At 45.0% G+C, this 18,317-nt stretch overlaps 2 protein-coding genes across 2 annotated transcripts in view; both read left to right on the top strand.

Annotated features, from left to right (window-relative positions):
* Positions 1-5,594, top strand: part of SLC25A27 (solute carrier family 25 member 27) — a 6,527-nt gene extending 933 nt beyond the window's left edge. Inside the window, exons 3-9 of the mRNA XM_054629407.2 lie at positions 608-692; positions 1,323-1,445; positions 2,084-2,196; positions 2,806-2,890; positions 3,479-3,571; positions 3,906-4,008; positions 4,469-5,594. Coding sequence (XP_054485382.2) covers positions 608-692; positions 1,323-1,445; positions 2,084-2,196; positions 2,806-2,890; positions 3,479-3,571; positions 3,906-4,008; positions 4,469-4,540 — 674 coding nt within the window. The 3' untranslated portion in view covers positions 4,541-5,594. The remainder of the gene's footprint in view (positions 1-607; positions 693-1,322; positions 1,446-2,083; positions 2,197-2,805; positions 2,891-3,478; positions 3,572-3,905; positions 4,009-4,468) is intronic.
* Positions 5,595-7,800: 2,206 nt separating this feature from the next.
* TDRD6 (tudor domain containing 6) lies at positions 7,801-17,096 on the top strand. The gene is made up of 4 exons (XM_054629282.2): positions 7,801-14,627; positions 15,044-15,162; positions 16,245-16,334; positions 16,750-17,096. The coding sequence occupies exons 1-4, from the start codon at positions 8,015-8,017 to the stop codon at positions 16,852-16,854; spliced, it is 6,927 nt and encodes a 2,308-aa protein (XP_054485257.2). The 5' UTR covers positions 7,801-8,014; the 3' UTR covers positions 16,855-17,096.
* The last annotated feature ends 1,221 nt before the right edge of the window (positions 17,097-18,317 follow it).

Here is an 18,317-nt window from a genome sequence, read left to right on the forward strand (position 1 = left end):
GTTTCTGAGAAAACAAAATATAAGTTCTCTGTCATCTTTGCATGAAGGTCTTGTTCAGGAAGTCCAGACACTCAGAGTTCTCAGAAAAAATGTCTCATATGTGAGGGAAGTGGGGACAGATTAGGAAAAAAGATGGGAAAATGATGAGGTTGCAAGCACAAGGGAAAAAAACAATTGCTTAAAAGAAATGCATTAGCACAATTTGAAATTTTTGCAAACACAAGTAACAGCTTGACACAAGTAACAGCTTTCTGTGCTTTAGTTGGAAATATGATGACAACAACAAACCTCAAGAGCACTTGTGGAGGTTTTTTTGCTTGGCATCAGCCCAGAAGGAGGCGATGCAGTCCCATCTCCTTAGGGTGCAGGCAAAGCTGTGCTGCCTCCTGGCAGACCGCTGGCTCAGCCAGAGACTTTTTGATGCTAAAACGCCCTGGCTCTCCCCCTGACACCAGGCAAACCCCTCTTTCCCCATTGGGATCACAAACATGAGAGCAGTGACCAGCTGAGCTCTGGAGTGCCATAAACCAAGGTCTTGGTCTCTCTCTCACTGTGACCTGCAGAAGTGGCAGACCCAAGAACTGTCTCCTGCTTTTGTTTTCCGCAGTATACAGCGGTGTTCGGATGGTTACTTACGAACATCTCCGTGACTCCGTGCTTGGCAGGGCAGAGGGTGAAAGCTTTCCTCTCTGGTAATGTTGCATATTCGTGCATGTTTATTGCTTGCTTGGGGATTGTCCTTACTGTAGGAGACCTACAGCCATATCTTAGGTCTAAAATGTATCTGGTTTTAGAATGGGATTGAAAAAATCTACTGCAAAATAACTTGTCATGCCCAGTGCTGCAGGAAGGGGGACCTATGGATAATACTGAAATTTCTGATTTTACTAAAATAAATAGACCTATAAAATTAACACAGTTCATCTAGTAGCAGTGGGAGAGAAAGAAAAGTTCTATATAACAGCAAGCAGTTTGGAATTTCAGGTGGGCATTCAGTTATAATACATGGAGCATCATCCTTTACTTGTGTATTTTGCCATCCTGCCTTTAAACCTTAAGCAAAGAGCAAAATGTAACCTTGTTTTGGTTTTTTCCCCACCCAGGTAGGTTTAAACCCTTTTTGAAAATTGACAGAAATATTACTGACTACTTTAGCAACCTGTAGCCACCACAATTATTACCTTTGCTTTGGCTGTTAATATATGGAAGAACCATTAACACTTGTTCCACCTGGGTTGTGCTGCTGAACTCTTCAGCTTGAGCACTGTGACCTGTGAGGATTTTCAGTGTATTCTGGAGCACACTTTCTCTCCATTTGGCAGGAAAGCTGTGGTTGGAGGCGTATCTGCGGGTGCCATTGGACAGTTTTTTGCCAGCCCAACTGACCTGGTGAAGGTGCAGATGCAGATGGAGGGAAAAAGGAAGTTGGAAGGAAAGCCGTTACGGTTGGTTCCTCTCAGAGCTGGTGTTTCTTCCCCTGTTACTGATCACTCTTTGGCCCAGGGTGTGTTGCTCTGTGTTTTCTGCCACTCCTTCTCCCCAGCTGCTCTGTGCCCTTTCACAGCGAGAGCACCCGATGTCTCTGGGCAGTTAAAGGGGAAGGGATTCAAGACCTCCTCCATATTCCATTTATACTCAACTTCTTTATTCTGATTTATTGGTCCCAGGGACCACAAACCCATCCTCCGTGCTGCAGCACGTCCCTGCCAGCACTGCACCATGGGGAGGGAAGGACACTTTCTGAAGATGGAAGAAAGCACAAGTGAAATGGCTTGTGCAGGATGCACAGGCACAAGGAAGGCTGGCACACAGCAGGGCTTGAGATTCTTCTGCAAATAGCAGGATGTGCTGCTCTTTGCATTCCAGTTGGTGTCACATAAATTTAGTATTGTAATCCAGTGTGGGATCTAAGGCTTGTCTGCTGTAAGGGACCAGATCACTGCTTTGCAAGGCAACTGGTATCTCTGGTAAAATATTGTGGCATGAAAGTCAAAGACAGATCCAAAAATGGATCCTTGCAGGTATAAATTCCATGCAAAGATTTCACTGGGCTGCCTACCCACAGGTTTCATCTTGATTTCAGGTTTCGGGGCGTGCACCACGCATTTCTGAAGATCCTGTCTGAAGGAGGAGTAAGGGGACTTTGGGCTGGATGGGTACCAAATGTCCAGAGAGCTGCTCTGGTGAATATGGGAGGTAAATGGAATAACTTGGCCTGCAGCACTTAAGGCCCCACCAAATCTTTAAGAAAAAGGAGCTCAGCTGCTCCCTTTGTCCTAGGGCCCTATTTGGAGCACCCTGCAGGTGACCTCTGCCTTGTGCGCCTGTGTTTTGGCCCTGTGGAAATCAAATGGCTTAAAAGTAACAGTTTTTACCTGAATTTAAGGAAAAGTGAGCCAGAAGCTGAAGGGGTCCCACGGCCAGCAAAGCAGGGACTTCACCAGCCACAACCCAGTGCCCAAAGGCAGCCAGGCTTCACCAAGATCCAGATTCGTAGGGAAGTGTGTAGTGATGAGGCAGGTGTGAGACCAAGCCAGGAAGCTGAGCCAGCAAGGCTGGTGAGGGTCACCCAGATACAGCTCAGCATCATCTGTAAGGTAAATCAGAGCAGATGAGAGCAGAAAGGAGAATGTACTCACATGTCTAAAGACGGGACTCAGGTGCCACAGCCCTCATTAAAAAGTGGGGCAGAGTGCCAGCTGTGCCAAAGGCAGGAGCCTCAATGGAAATGAACATCCTGTGTTGTGAACAGCACACACCATTCACTCCTGACAGTGCTGTTTTTTCTCATTACCCTCTTTACAGATCTGACCACTTATGACACAGTGAAACACTTCTTGCTTCTGAACACGACACTTGTGGACAATAGTGTGACTCACAGTGTCAGCAGGTGATGTATTCTCCAATTGCCCCTTTTCCACTGTGGAGCATTTCCAGCCTTGCTGTCTTCATCTGCCTCTCTGTGCCAGCAGAAGACCCCATTCTTTGATTTTGATACTGCTGATGAAATGCAACTTTAGAATTATTATTTTTTCCTTAGAGAACATCACTTTATAGAAGACACAAGAGAAAGGATGCCACCATTGCTACAAAACTGCCCTCACTAGAAGTGCCTTGTTGGTGCATTTAAATACCTTTGCTCTAATCTGTGGGAGCACAGTGACACAACTTCTGCAGAACATCCTCTTTGACTTTCCTTAGTGATGAAAAAATCTGCTTTATATAAACAATATTATGAATTTCCTATCATGGGTCCTTCATCCCTCACTCAGAACTGCACACAGAGGTGAGGGCAGCTGGCACTGGGAGGACATCTGAGCAAGAGCAGTCTCCCAAATCAAGTTTATGTTATGAGTTATTACTCATGATTCGATGATAGCTGTTTTAATATATCTTTATTATAAGAACTGGAATCACAATGCTGAAATTTTTATGATACATCTTGGTTTCTTCCTTAAGTATCTGTTGCTGTTGGCAGTGCCTGCTCTGGGCTGGTAGCAGCTGTTCTGGGAACTCCTGCTGACGTGGTCAAAACCCGGATAATGAACCAGCCAAGAGATAAGCAGGGAAGGTATGGACACTTCACAGACCGACTTTTCAGCAGCACCTTGAAACCATGGGTCTGACTGATTTCACTGGGAGTGAAGGGCTAAGTTGATACTTGGCTCTTCATCTTTCTAATCAGATGATTTTACTGATTTAGTAAATGTCTGGGGGGTGTTGTGATGGCCACCTAAGCATAACCAGTGCATTTCAGTTCTGGATTAGGCTCCAAGGAGCTCACAAAAGCACTCTGGCTTGTAGAAAAATCTTAGCACAAATTATTTTTATGAGGGGGATGTTTTATTTTTTATAATTGTGTATGTGTAATCCTAACACTGTTTGTTCTCCTTGCACATTGCTAGAGGTCTGCTTTATAAATCTTCCATGGACTGCTTGATTCAGACTGTCCAGGGTGAAGGGTTCATGTCTCTGTACAAAGGCTTTACACCAACCTGGATGCGAATGGTACGTGCTTTTTAACTCTCTTTACAAGAACAATTAGCATTAAAGTGTGAGGAGTGTGGATGCAGCCCTAACCCTTGTGAGGAGTGTGGATGCAGCCCTAACCCTATGTAAAATTACAATTTTTGTATGAAAGACTTAATCATAGAATTGTAGAATGGTTTGGGTTCAAGAGACTTTAAAGATCATCTCATTCCAAACCCTCTGCCATGGGCAGGGACATGTTCCACTTGCTCAGAGCCCCGTCCAACCTGGCCTTGAACACTTCCAGGGATGGGGAGTTCATGGATGGGGAGCTCTGCCTCTCTGAGCAGACAGAGGCTTGGGAACCTCTCTGGGAACCAGAGCAACTTGAGACTGAACTTAAGAATATGATTTTTCAGAGGAGACAGTTTAATCTAATGGGCTTATTTATTGGGTTACTTTTGTTTTAAGCCTCTAACTTGAGTGTTTGCTTTCACAGGCACCCTGGTCACTGGTATTCTGGCTTACATATGAACAAATCAGAAGGCTGTGTGGAGTTACTTCTTTTTAAAACCTTCAATATTCACAGAGGAGAGCAGTCAAAAAGCTGAATTCTCATTCCACAGGGTAGTAGGATCACATGTGTAGCTTGTTGCTCCAAACCCAGTCCTTACTGGTTGGGAATAGCCATGACTTAAGGATACTATTTGATTATCAGACTTCTACATGAATTTTATATTATCCACAGGATAAAACTGTCACAACAATACTTCAGCTACCAGCCAGCATCACCTTTCTGAACCAGGAAACAGGAATAAAAAACATTCTACCAAACAATAGAACATAATACTGTCTGTTTGATAATGGAGATGGTTTCTATTGCTAAAAAACAAGAGCAGGTTGATCAATGCACTGAACAAGTTCTGTGGCTAAGCATCTATAAAAATATTTGGGAATTTTTGTTGTTAATTTGCACACAGATAAAGAACTACCTCTTGTTAGTTTGATGTGTCAGCAAACCAAGCCTGTAGTGCTAGGTATTAAAAAAGATAAAAGCAGTTTACCTGATTCCAAATCTGCTTTGCACAAAAAGTGGAGGGGTTTGTGTTCCTCTTACTTCCCAGAGACGGCCTGACCTCTCCACTCAACTCTTTGAGTAAGATCATGATTGAAATGTGGTCCTGTTCCCAGAAAATCAAAAGCCTAATTTGCTCTGCAATGCTCAAAGGTCTCAGGATATTCCATAGGAGCAAGCTGAACTACTTGTCCTGTGACAATCTCAGTGCTGATTTGGCAGACTGGGTCATTTTCCATGGAAATGTGCACTCTGTCCACTTTAAATCTCGATGGAAATACAATGTTCTCTTCAATAATGTAAAAGGTTTGAACAGGCGTGATTTATTTATTTTTAAACCTAAAGCCTTCCAGATTTCATGGAGAAGGAGACTAGTGCTGTTTGTCACTAGGTTCACCTTTGGCAATCAAGAGTCAAAAATGCAGTATTAAAAGCAGCCATGAGTAGATAAAACAAAGCTGGCTTTGATTTAGTAACATCTAGTAATTGAGTTAATGTAGAAAATGTGGCTCTTTGAATAAATACCCAGGACTTCTTCTAGTCTTTGAAACCAGTGTCTCCAATGTGCCATTTTCTCACTGAACATGGTTTGGGTATTTTCTTGGCTTGCACTTGTTTGTTCTGATTGTGCTGTAGTTCAGTTGTGGCTGTATGCATTTGGGAGTGTGCTTCCAGCTTGGAAAACATTCATCTCACCATTATTAGGGAGTCACAGAACCATAGAATGGGGCAGGTTGGAAGGGACCACAGTGGCTCATCTGGTTCCACCTTCCTGCTCAAGCAGAGTCATCCCAGAGCACAGGGCACAGGATTGCACAGTCAGTTCTGGAATATCTCCAGTGAGGGAGACTCCACAGCCTCTCTGGACAATCCACTCCAGGTCTCAGTCATTGTACAGTAAAGTTCTTCCTCATATTCAGGCAGAATCTCCTGTGCATCACTCCAAAGGTTTTGTTCAGAAATCCTGGTATTTTTCTGTCATCCTGAGAATCAAATCCAAGTTCTTTCTGTCTTGTACTCTAGCACCAGCAATGACAAAGCAGCAAAGCTGCTGCTCCTGCTGCCATCCTGTTAGCCTGATAAGCCAGTGATGGATACACAGCTTTACCTTTCTCACGAGACAGAATAAGTACTTTTATCATACAGTCATAGAACAGTTGGGGTTAGAAGGGACCTCTAAGATCAGTTCCAACCCCCTGCCATGGGCAGGGACACCTTCCACTATCCCAGGTTGCTCCAAGCTCCCTCCAGCCTGGCCTTGGACATTTCCAGGGATTGGGAATCCACAGCTTCTCTGGGCAACCTGTTCCTATGTCTCACCACCCTCACAGTGAAGAATTTCTTCCTAACAGCCAATCTAAACCTGCTCTCCTTCAGTTTGAAGTCATTCCCCCTTGTCCTGTCACTCCAGGCTCTTGTAAAAAGTCCCTCTCCATCTTTCTTGCTGGCTCTCTTCAGGTACTGGAAGGCCACAATCAGGTCCCCTTGAAGCTTCTCCAGGCTGAACAATCCCAACCCTCTCAGCCTTTCCACGAAGGACAGTTGCTCAGCCTCTCTGATCATCATAACCAGTATATTAATTATAAGCAGTGTGTAAAACCACTTTTAGCCTGCATTTATCAAAGTTGCCATAAGCTACTTTTATGGGCACACAGCTTGGGAAAATCACTGAAACTCTAAGTTTTGTTAGAATAACCTTGAATACGCTTCAATTAACAAAGCCTGGAAGAAGAGAGGTCTATTGATGAAACTGGATACAAGGAGTGCACAATTTATGGACCACAAAGACATTCTGCAGAAAATAGCAGACAAAAAAGAGACTAACAAAGACTTCGTATGTGTGCTGGAAAGTCCCTACCTGGGAAAAAAGATAATAAAGGGACTGAAGAATATAGACTAATTTGCAGAAGTGAGAAATCAATATCCAACAGAAGACAGAATACTAATTAATGAACAAGAATTCTGTCATTTAGAACCAGTGAATATTAATTTGCTTGCTAAAAATACATATATAAATAAACATAAAGGTTCTGTATCTGCATCTCTGTAGAGACCAGGATTTTGTCAGCCACACCCACACAACCCCCTCTTGGCCAAGAATAAAATAATGCCTGACTCGCTAACACTAAAAAGACAGCGTTAGAGGGTCTTATTTATCCCAATGATTTCAGAGGATTTGGTGTCACTCAACTTGGTGTCACTTGTAAACTTGCCGAGGGTGCGCTCCAACCCTTCACCTATGCAATTAATGAACATACTAAATAACCCAGGTCCCAATACGGACCCTTGAGGCACAGCTCAAAATAAAAATGAAAAAAATGCCCAAAAATGCCTCGTAAAAATCTCGTAGAGAAAGACTTCTTTAACTGTTAATAAATCTCTCTCTTCGGCTGTGAATTGTTAGCAATTCCTGACGGGTGTCTAGCGCCAGCTCCCCGTCCTCACGCCACGGCTGCCGCCCTCACACCACGCCCCGCCCACAGGCCGCCACTGGCCAATAGCCGCCAAGCTCCGCACGCCTGTCCCGCCTCCGGCGCCGCTCTGACCAATGGGAACTAAGCGGGCTCGGCGCGCTCTCCCCTTCACCCCGCCCCCGCCGTCCCGCCGCCACCCGTCCCTCGTGGAGCGCTCCACCGTGGGAGAGGGCAGCTCCGCCCGGCTCTGCCCTGAGCCCCGCGGCGCCCCGGACATAATTCCGTAACCCTCCTCTTCGTGGCGACTCCGCGCACTCTTAGCGTAGCAGGAGCGGCGCCACGTCTCAGCTGGCTTCACCCCTCCATTTCTCCTTTCGCTTTGCGCCGCTCTCCACCCCACCGAGAGGATCGAAATGGACTCGGCCGCTGGGGCAGCCGCTAACGGCTCCCCGTGGGTCACGTGGGCGGCGCGTGCTCTATATGAGGCCGAGGGGCGGGGGACGAGGCGTTCATTCGCCTCGTGCGGGGAGCGGAGGTGGGGCGAGGTGGCTTCGCGATGAGCTCCGGGCCGGGGCCCGTCGGCCGCGGTGATACCGTCACCCTGCGGGTCCGTGCTGTGGGGCTGCATCCCGAGGTGCCCATCCTGCGGCTGTGGGGGCTTCTGGGGGAAAGCAAGGCTGACTATGCCCTCCTATACCGCGAGATCCAGGCGGCGGCAGGGCCGCGCCTGGCGGCCCGCCCCGAGTCCGGCGGGCCGGGGGCAAGCGGGACCAGGCTGTGCCCGGGAGAGATGGCACTGGTGGAAGTGTTGGGTGTGTGGTACCGCTGCTGTGTGGTGAGTTGTAGTGCCCAGGGCTACCGTGTTTTCCTGCTGGACGAGGGGTACGTGGTGACCACATCCGCCTATTACCTGGCACGGGGCTGCTCAGAGCTGTTCCAGCTGCCCCCGGAGGTGCTGGGCTGTGTCGTGGCCGAAGTCATGCCCTCCCACAGTAACGAGGGGACAGCGAGTGGGGATTCACCCGTGTCCAAGTGGACCGTGGAGGCGATGGAGTTCCTCAGCTTCCTGCAAGGCAAGGAGGTGTCTGGTGTGGTGCAGGAGGTGATAATGCCGCAGGTCATCGTGCTCGAGCTGCCCCAGCTCGTGGCTCAGATGCAGCAGCTGGGCCTGGCCAAACGTGTCTCTCCCAGCTGGTTCTGCCAGGTGCTCAGGCGCTGCCTGCCTTCTGGCCAGTTAAAGAAGCAACTCTGTCAGCAGCCTCCAGTGTGTTCCCTTGGAGCTTTTGCAGTTCCACAGCTTGTCCATGTGTTGTTCTCGTACCAGCCTCTGTCACCTGCCTTGGATTACTACTACCCTCAGCTTCAGTTGGGTGTGACAGAGCCTGTCCTAGTGACCCATGTCTCGGACCCACACCACATTTACTGCCAGTTGCAGTGCCTGTCCCAGGAGATCTGTTGCCTTTCTGAGACCATGTGCCATGCTTATGACCGGTGGGAGCAGGACTTACTGCCCAAAGTGGGCTCGCCCTGTGCTGCCCGTGGGATGGATGGCCAGTGGTACCGTGCCATTCTGCTGGAGCTCATTGCTGGGGAGCAGGACCAGCATGCAGCTCTCGTGATCTTTGTGGACTATGGCAAGAAGGAGACTGTGACCAGAGCGAACCTGCGCCATTTGCCTGCCGAGTGTTTCCGCATGCCTGTGGTCACTTACGCGTGTGCTCTTCAGGGTGTTTCGGATGGGGGCTGTGGCTGGTCCTCGTTGCAGGTTGACTTGCTGAAAGCGTTGGTGCTTGGCAGAGGAGTGAGTGCTCACATCAAAGCCTTTAACTCCTTTGAGCATCTCTATTATGTGACTCTCTATGGGGAAAATGGTGTTGATTTGAACCATCTTTTTGGGTCTCAGGCTTGCTGCCTGGCCAGCAGTCATGTGAGCCAAACTGAGGATCATGAGCAGCTGGAAGTAGAGGAATCCTTAGTTGAAGAGTTGGGATTGCCACCAGAAGTACCTCCTATTTTAGCACATGGGGATTTGGCTGCTGCTGCTGTAGCTGGTGTGTATCTGAAGACCTGGACATTGTACGGTGCACAGGTCTCCCACGTCCAAGACCCATCTGAGTTCTGGCTGCAGCTCCATGAGTATTACCAGCTATTCAGACAGCTGAAGCAGAGCATGTGGAATTTTTATTCCCATTCCACAAAGCTGGATGGTGCTGGGTGGGACCCACAGCCTGGATCCCTTTGTTGTGCTAGCGGGAACGAGGGTGTCTTTTATCGAGCAGTGGTTACCAGGGTGCTGGACACTGGGGTGGAAATACACCTGGTGGACAGAGGCAGTACAGAAACTGTGGATCTGTCTGCTGTGAAGGAGCTGCTCCCTCGGTTCAGGGAACTGCCTGCTTTAGCTCTGAAATGCTGTTTGGCAGGTGTCTCCCCTCCAAGAGGGAGTTGGAGTGAAGCTGCTGTGTCTGCATTCAGGGAGATGGTACTGAATAAGGAACTAAAGGTTTGGTTTTTGAATGTGCAGGGTGACAAATACATGGTTGAAATTTTTGACCAGTCCCAGTTAGGAGAGGGAAGAGTAAGTAAACTCATGGCCCAGGGGGGTTATGCTAAGTACCAGAGGTATGAAATACCCAAGACTTGCAAGAAATCAGATGAGTCTGTGACACAGGCCTCTTCCCTAGTGTGTGCTGCAGAGGAAAGCCAAGTAAATGCAGAGAAGAGGCTCAGAGAAGAATGTGATCTAAAGAGCAGTGATAGAATATTTGATTCTCATGTGGGTGTGATGGTCAGAGAGAGCCCTATTGCAACCATTCATAATTCTAAAAATAGTGAATCTCTTCTTTCTCAAGACTATGAGGGTAAGGAAAATCTGCACACCTCTTTGAGGCAGAACTATGTGGAAATTAAGCCAGGCTCCTCTTGTGGAGGCCACTTAGAAGTGGGAAGTACAGTTAATGTTATTTTGTCATATGTTGAGAGTCCTAGTTGTTTTTGGTGTCAGTTAAGTAGAAATTGCCAGGACCTTGAGATACTAATGGATGAAATTCAGGAGCATTGCAAAAATTCATCCAAGCCACACGTTTGGCCAAATCTTGTCTGTTTAGCCCAGTATTCAGAGGACAAAAAATGGTACAGGGCTTTAATAGTTAGTGAAGGAGTTTGTGCAGAAAAAGTAGAAGTCATATATGTTGACTATGGCAACAGAGAGCAGGTGTGTCTAACAAAGCTCCGTGCAATTAATGAACGCTTCCTTAGGTTAGAGGCTCAGGCATTCAGGTGCAGCCTTTACAACTTAATCCAACCCAATGGTCAGAATCCTTTTGCTTGGGATGAAGAAGCAATTCGGGCTTTTCGTCAGTTTGTTGTTGATTCATCATCTGACCTTGACCTAAAGTGTACAATCTTTGCCTTGGCTTCAATAAATAGGGACCTGTTTAACATTGTAGATTTAATCACACCTTTTCAGAGTGCTTGCCAGTTTCTCACTGAGAGAGGTGTAGCCAGGCCTTTATTTCCTCAAAAGCATCTGGAATCTTTGGTCCATCTTCACTCATTCTATTATTCTAGTCACGGTATCAAAATTGGGAGTGAGGAAGATGTTTATATTACACATGTTGAGAATCCATGGACATTTTACTGCCAGCTTGAAAGGTGTGGAGATACCTTGGCACAGCTGGCTGATAACATTACTTCCCTGAGTGAGAGAGTGAGCAGCTCAGGATCCTTGGGGAAGTCTGGGACCTTGTGTCTGGCAAGGTACTCTGACAGTCAGTGGTACAGGGGAGTAATTATGGAAAGACAACCTAAGGCTAAAGTCTTCTTTGTGGATTTTGGGAACACAGAGACAATAGAGACAGATGATCTGCTTATTTTACCCAATGATGCTTCTGATATCTTGCTTGTGCCAATGCAGGCCATAAAGTGTTCTGTGTCTGATGTATCATCTGTTTCTAAGGAAGCTGAAACATGGTTTAAAGAAGCTGTCCTGGAAAAGAGATTAAAAGCAATAGTGGTAGCAAAGGACTCTGATAATACACTGCTGGTTGAGTTGTTTGATAGAAATACTCAAATTAATACAAAACTGAAAGAGCTAAGCCTAAACAGTACAGGAGTGCGTGGTCGTGTCCACAGTGAGACTTTGTGCGCTGGAAATACGAATGTGCATGAGAGGAATGAGACTGCAGGGTCCCCTTTCAGTGCAGGCAGGCCTCTTGAAAGAAAAAAATGTCGACCTGAAGCCCAGCAAGAGCAAGGGAGCAAAAGACACTTCAAAGAAGTTGTAAACCTTTTCCAGCACTCTGTGAAGGGACAGAGTGCTGGATTGCTAGAACCTAATGAGGTGCTTAACAGTAAGAACAACACTGTTTTGTTGAATAAAGTAGGGGAAGAGTCTCTGCTCTTTTCCCAGATGGATACACTGTCAGATACTAAGTCTGATGCTGAAGGCAGCTGTATAATGCTTAAAAATGCATCTGATCTGCCACCACAGAAGATAGTGCCAGCTCTTAAAACCTTAGTGTATGTGTCTTATGTCAGTGACCCACAGGATTTTTATGTTCAACTAGGGAGTGACGAGGTTCAGCTTAACAACATTTTGGAAAGTTTGAACAATGGGAAGTCAGTGAAGGACCCTTGTGGACAGCTTTTCCAAGCAGGAGATTTAATCAGTGCTGTTTATTCAGAAGACAGCCTGTGGTATCGAGCTGTAGTAAAAGAGAAGACTTCTGACAATTCAATAAGGGTGCATTATATTGATTATGGCGACACTTCTGTGATTAGTGTTGATCAAGCACGCAGGCTCCCTAAGAACTTGTCATCTATTCCAGCAATGAGCATTCACTGCTTTCTAGGTGGACTCAAATGCAAAAAAAATGCTGGCTGGACAGAGAAAGCAGTGTTTTACTTCACCAAGAGAACAAGTGAAATCCTGCTGTCATGTGAATTTGTAAAGAAGGTTGAGGATAAATGGGAAGTTATTCTCAGTGACCATCAAGGTGTAATAACAGTGGATTTAACTGATAAAGATCTTGCAAGTAGAGAAAGACTTTTCTCAAGAAGAAAAATTGATAAAAGAGAGAACCATGACATGATCACTGGCTGTGAGCCTTTGCCTCCTCAGGTACAAAATGAGATTTCCTGTGTAAATGATTGTAAATCGTTTATCTGGAAATTTCCAGAGGCAGGTCAGACTTTAAAAATTTACGTCACAGTAGTAAATAGTCCAGGATACTTCTGGTGTCACCGTGCTGATACCAAAGACGTGAGCTACATAGAGAAAAAAATAGAGGAAGCTGAAAAGCTTGGACTAAACTCTCTGAATGATGACAAGTCTTGTATTAAAAGTGGAGATATTTGTCTAGCAAAATACAGTCAGGATGGGTGGTTCTACAGAGCTCAGATCAGCAGTGTGAATGATGACAGTGTCGTTGTTAGACACGTGGATTACGGAAGCGAGGAGAACGTCAGGCTGGAGATGATCCGACAGCTGCCATGTGAACTGCTCGGAGTGCCTGGGCAAGCTTTTGCTTGCTGTCTCTCAGGTTTCAGTCCCCCAGATGGCTCATGGCTTAGTGAAGCAAATAAGAAGTTTTATGATATGACTGAAAACCTTGTATTAGAAGCTGAAGTTGTAGAAATTTTGGAAAATGAAGATTCTGAAATCCCTCTGTGTGTTGTCAAGCTGGAAGCTTCTGGCAATAGTATTAATGAAGAGATGAAGCCTTTTTGGAAGGCTAATAAAGAAACTGGTGACAGTGCTTCCTCAAACCTTTGCAACCCCCTAAAGGAAAACAGAAGTTCAGACAGCAATTTGGGTCTTTGTCTCAACGAAGAAACTACTGCTGCCTGTGGATTAGCTCAGGAAGAAAGTGAAAGTGCTTTATTTTGTTCTGATCCTTTCCTGGGTGTCACTTCTGAGTGCTTAGAAACTGCAGAAGCAAATGTGTCAGTGGGAGCTGCCAGTGGGAAGGCTGATGGTGGATGTGAAATAGGAGAGCGTGAGAACAGTTTTAATAAAGAGATGCCTCTGTCTGAAGGTGACAGTGCTAACAGTATGCTGCTAGAACCAATGAGAAACTGCAGCTCTCATATTGTGGGCAATGGAATGAAAGCTGAAGAACAAGACCTGTCTGAAATACTGTTTGGAGAGGAGGCTGAGCTGAAAGCAGAAGTGACAGGCAGTGCTCCAGCAGCCAGCCTTTTCCTAGGAGAAGAACAGGGACTGCAGAGATTGCCAGTGCTCCAGGCACAGCCATCTGCAAGCAGTGGAGCAGAGACGTTAGGACAACTGCATCCATTAGAAATGCACTTACCATGTGATGATCTAAATGAGCTCCTACAGGGGCTAGAGGGAGTTATGGAAAAGTCCTCCTGTGGTGAAGGAACAAAGGAAGCACTGGAAGCAAAGTCTCTTGAAATGCAGGCAGCATCAGGCAGTGAAACAAGAGAGACAGTGTTGAAGCAGGAATTGCTGGTGCTGCCAGATGTGAGGGAGGAGACAGGGCAATTGACAGCTCTGAACTGTCTTGAAATTTTGCCATTACTTAATGGGAAAGAAAATCTGGTGCCTCCAGTTAGTGACAGAGAGAAGTCAGTAGAGCTGATTCCATCTGATGTTCAGCCTTCTTTGGGAGAGGAGACCAAGAAACTGCAAGCGAATTTGTCTGGAATTCATGAAGCAGAAGCTATACTAGGTGATTGGATGGAAGCAGACGCTCCTTCCCTAAGGCTGTCATCATCTGGTAGTAGACCTGAGAAAGAGCTGCACCAGAAGATGCATGACAAGCAGTTGATGCTAGGAGCCAAATTTGAGCCCTTTCTGGAACTGGTGCTGCCTAATGTTCAGCCTCCTGAGGAAGACAGGGAGGAAGATTTGTTAGGGCTGGAACATGCTGTGCTACAGAGTTCTGCAAATAGTGGAAGTCAGTTTTCATTTCTTTCAAAAGACTCAGCAAATCAAAGGCCTGTTTTCTCTGTGAAATCATGTGACTGTAAAGTTGAGAAACATAAGGGGTGGCAGAAGAGGAAAGGTGACTCTGTGGAAGAATGGATGGAACAAGACTTGACTGACTCATTTAAAGAGAGTGAAAATATGTGTGTTCAGTCTTTAGGCTGTAAGCCTGGGGAAGACAAAAAGCAAAATGAGAACTTGGCTGACTGCAATGCAGGTAAAGTATCTGATTTTAAAGAGTTAAATAATCAAAATGTTGTGCCATTCAAAAATGAGAATAGCTTTCTTGTAAAAAATCCAACTTTTATTCCCTAAAGATATTTTATTAGTGTTAATGCTTTCATGAGTTAAGGACAGCAGACTGAGTTTAGTTTCTCATGGGTAGTGTGACAGTCTCAGCAACTAGTCTTACTTGGGAATATTAATGATTTTGAGTGGAAATCCATTTCTGAACATGAAGTGCATTTGCCAGACTGTTTGGGATGACAAATTTTTATCTTTCAAATATCAAGTAGTTTGGAGGGGGTGGGGCAGCAGTGTTTGAGATATCTGATTTTTGAGGGTTGATTTTTGTGGGGTTTTGTGAGGTTTTTTTTCCTTCCTCCTTCACTGCAAAATTACCATTTCTTGTAGCACACCATGACTATCCTTGTAATCTGAAGGGCTTTGCTGTTGGTTCCAAATGTGTGGTGTGGACTTCTCTCAAATGGTGTGATGCTCGCATTTTGGAGGTATCTGAGAAGGGTACCAAGGTAAGTGTGGTTTGAATACTCTTTCTGCAGTCTTAAGATCTAGTCCTTCTCTAAACTCTAAATAAATATTTTTTTTACATTTTGTTACAGAATTTAAGTATTTCAAAGGCTGATTCTGAATTTATAGACTAGAGAGAAACAGCGGTGTCTGAAATAGAGTTGATGATAAATGCCAACACTTGATGTTCCTTTCACATCTTATGCTCTTTTATTGACTGGGAATACTGAAGGATCTGACTCCAGTTTGAGGCACACGTGTGTGTGGTTTTGTCTGGCCTGAAGTTAGTGTTCTGCAGTGGAGCTGTGTTACCATTACATGCTCATGAAACTTGCCATTATTTTACTGGTGCTTTGAGGAGTTAGTGCTAGAGCACTAGAAACTTGGGAAGAAACTCAAACTATACCACAAGTAATAATGAATCCACAACTATTCCTGCTTCAGTGAAATGTATATTGCATTAGTGGTTGGTGGGAATTAACTTTAACAGCAGAGAATAATGCAGTGAGCTGCTTTGTTCTACTGCTGTTTGAGCTGGGGGGTGAATGAAACGTCTTTCTTCAGTCCAGGGGGAGTGTGTATTGATGTACAACATGCACAGACATTATACTTACATAAAATGACCTCTAGGTTATAATTTAGGATTGCAAATCCAAAAGGTTGTTTCATAAAAGCATCCTTTTGGAAGATGGAATGTCTGAGATGGTACAAGTCAGCTCTAGTGCTGGTAGATCCCTTGGGTATCTAAAACTAAGCTCAGGTGCATTCAGATGAGAGGCAGTGTCAGGGGTTATCATGTAATGATATCCCCATTCATTCATCACCTCCCTTCTGGTTCTGATCTAGTAGTTGTTTTGCAGCCCTTTTCTCACTATGCTTGGGTTAGGAGCCCAGAAGAGCCTTGAGCAATCTCAGTCCCTACATTCAGTTTTATTCGAGATCAGCTTGTTCTTCTTTACAAGATCCAGACTTCTCAACACCTTCCCAGAGGCACAGAGTCCTCAACTGTGTTTTCCTACTGCTGTGTCTTCCTTGTTGGGTGTATTGCTGCTGTGCTAGATCCCCTTTGGCTCTGTCTGTACAGGTGTTGAACCTCTGCAGTGGCAATGAGGAGATTGTGCATCCTGAGAACGTCTGGAACGGAATTCCTGACGGGGCTCGCAGATCATCGGAGGTATGGCAGTGTGGGGCTGGGCAGGACAGTACAGGTTTTAAGAGAGGCTGCTAGCTAACTGCTAAGTCATGAAAAATACTTCTATTGTGGAGTAATTGGGAAGGAATAGTAAGGTTTTCACCAGTGTTCTTCATGAAGGACCTACAGTGGATGAAAAACTCATCCACTCATTCAAAGTTCAGGTCATGAGCCATGGTGCTGGTGATGATAACAGCATGAATTTCCAGTTTGTTCTTCACATGCAGTCTTTGTATCCAAGTGAAAAGTGGGCAGAAGACTAATGAAGTGAGTTATAAGGGAGAAAAACAATGGTAAATAGGAGTCCAGTAAGAAGTTAGTCTAGTATTAAAGGAAGCACCTCAGTGGAAGTCTTGGCAATAGTGCCAGCTTCCTAACAGGATCCCTTTTTGTGTAGGCATTAACCCCTGCAACAGAAAACTTGCAGTCCTTACCAGAGGAGTCCTTACTTCAAGGTAAGTCTGCCTTAAGCCCCCACATGGTTTGTGTACTCTGTGTTTGAATGGTTTCTAATTTTCTAGGAAATGCTTTATTTTGGAAAATACAGTTGAAACACTAATTTGAGCTTATGTAGTTGATACTGCTGGGGTTTTCTTGATAGCATTACCTTATGTATGTCAGTTTAAGGGTGACTACATGGAATGAAAGCTGCTACTGTGTCTGGATTACAAACCAATTTAGTATTTATTTATTCATCTAATGAGTTGAGCCTCTTGGAACAGCTGGGGTGGTTGACCCAAGTTATAGATTTTGGCAGGATTTTGAGCATTGCTATCAGCATGCTGTTCTTGGTCATGTTTCTGAGGCAAGGTGAGCAACTGCTAGGCAGACTCAATTAAGGATTTAGTTTAGCATTTGAGTGCCCCAGTCCCATAATCTATAAATCTAAATCCACAATAATACCATTTTAGTTGTTGTAAGGATAGTTTGTAAATAGTACATCTTTATTGTTACTTAAAATTTTTGAAGTGTTACTGGTAAACACTTCTTAAATGTACCAAATAAATAGTACAGGTTCTTTTTGTTTGTATGCTATTATGGAATTGTAGAGCAGTTCTGGTTGAAAGGGGCCTTTCCTGGTGGTGAAAGCAGGGCCAACTAGATCAGGTTGTTAAAGAAAGACCTTACTGCCAGTTCTGGAATCTGTCCAAGATCGGAGACTCCAAAACCTGTCTGGGCAATTTATTTCTGTGGTTGCCTGATGAAGACTAAACTGAGTTGAAGTGGGCATAGCATTTGTGCTTTCAGGTATTAATTGGTGATTGTATTTCAGTATAACTACTGGTTTATGGGTAACAAATTAGGAAGCCTGCAACAGAGATTGGGTTGCCTGTTGAGCAAGCAAAATGGTAGTTAAAGAATTTGATAAAATGTTAAAATGGTCAGTCTGCAAACTCTCTCCCAAAATTGCATCCCTCAAATGCAGGATTATTTTTGATTTTAGAGTTGGTTTTTTTTTACTGGAGTTAGTGTGTGCACTCTCAGCACCAGCACAGGAAAGGTGAGTCAGGGTCATGCACCCACATGTCACAGAGCTGGAACCTGCTGCACACACTGCCACTGCCTGGAAAGGCAGTTTGAGTAGGAAGTACTCAGGGTGCAAAAACTCCTGCAGTGGTTTATGTCAAGCCCACTGAGGGATGGAATAACTTGAACTCATAACTGAAAACTGAGAGCACTACTGCTTCATCTTCTGCTGTTTCAGCTGTTTTATCTTTGTATAATAAGTGTAGTCTTTTAACATGGTCCAGTATGGCAGTAGTATTTAGTCTGAAGCCCTTTTGATCTTTATGCCCTTATACACATTTATAGAAACATCTTGATGGGTCTAATCTGTGTTTATTCCTTATAGAAAAGCAAACTGGCTGCAGTAGCAATTTAGCTGAAGATCCTCATGTCCTCCAGCAGTGCTGAAACCAAGTGGCACGTTGACCACATGAAACTGAACAAGTGCCTGTGTATGAA

This window comes from Agelaius phoeniceus, chromosome 3, assembly GCF_051311805.1.
Source record: "Agelaius phoeniceus isolate bAgePho1 chromosome 3, bAgePho1.hap1, whole genome shotgun sequence".
NCBI lineage: Eukaryota > Metazoa > Chordata > Aves > Passeriformes > Icteridae > Agelaius > Agelaius phoeniceus.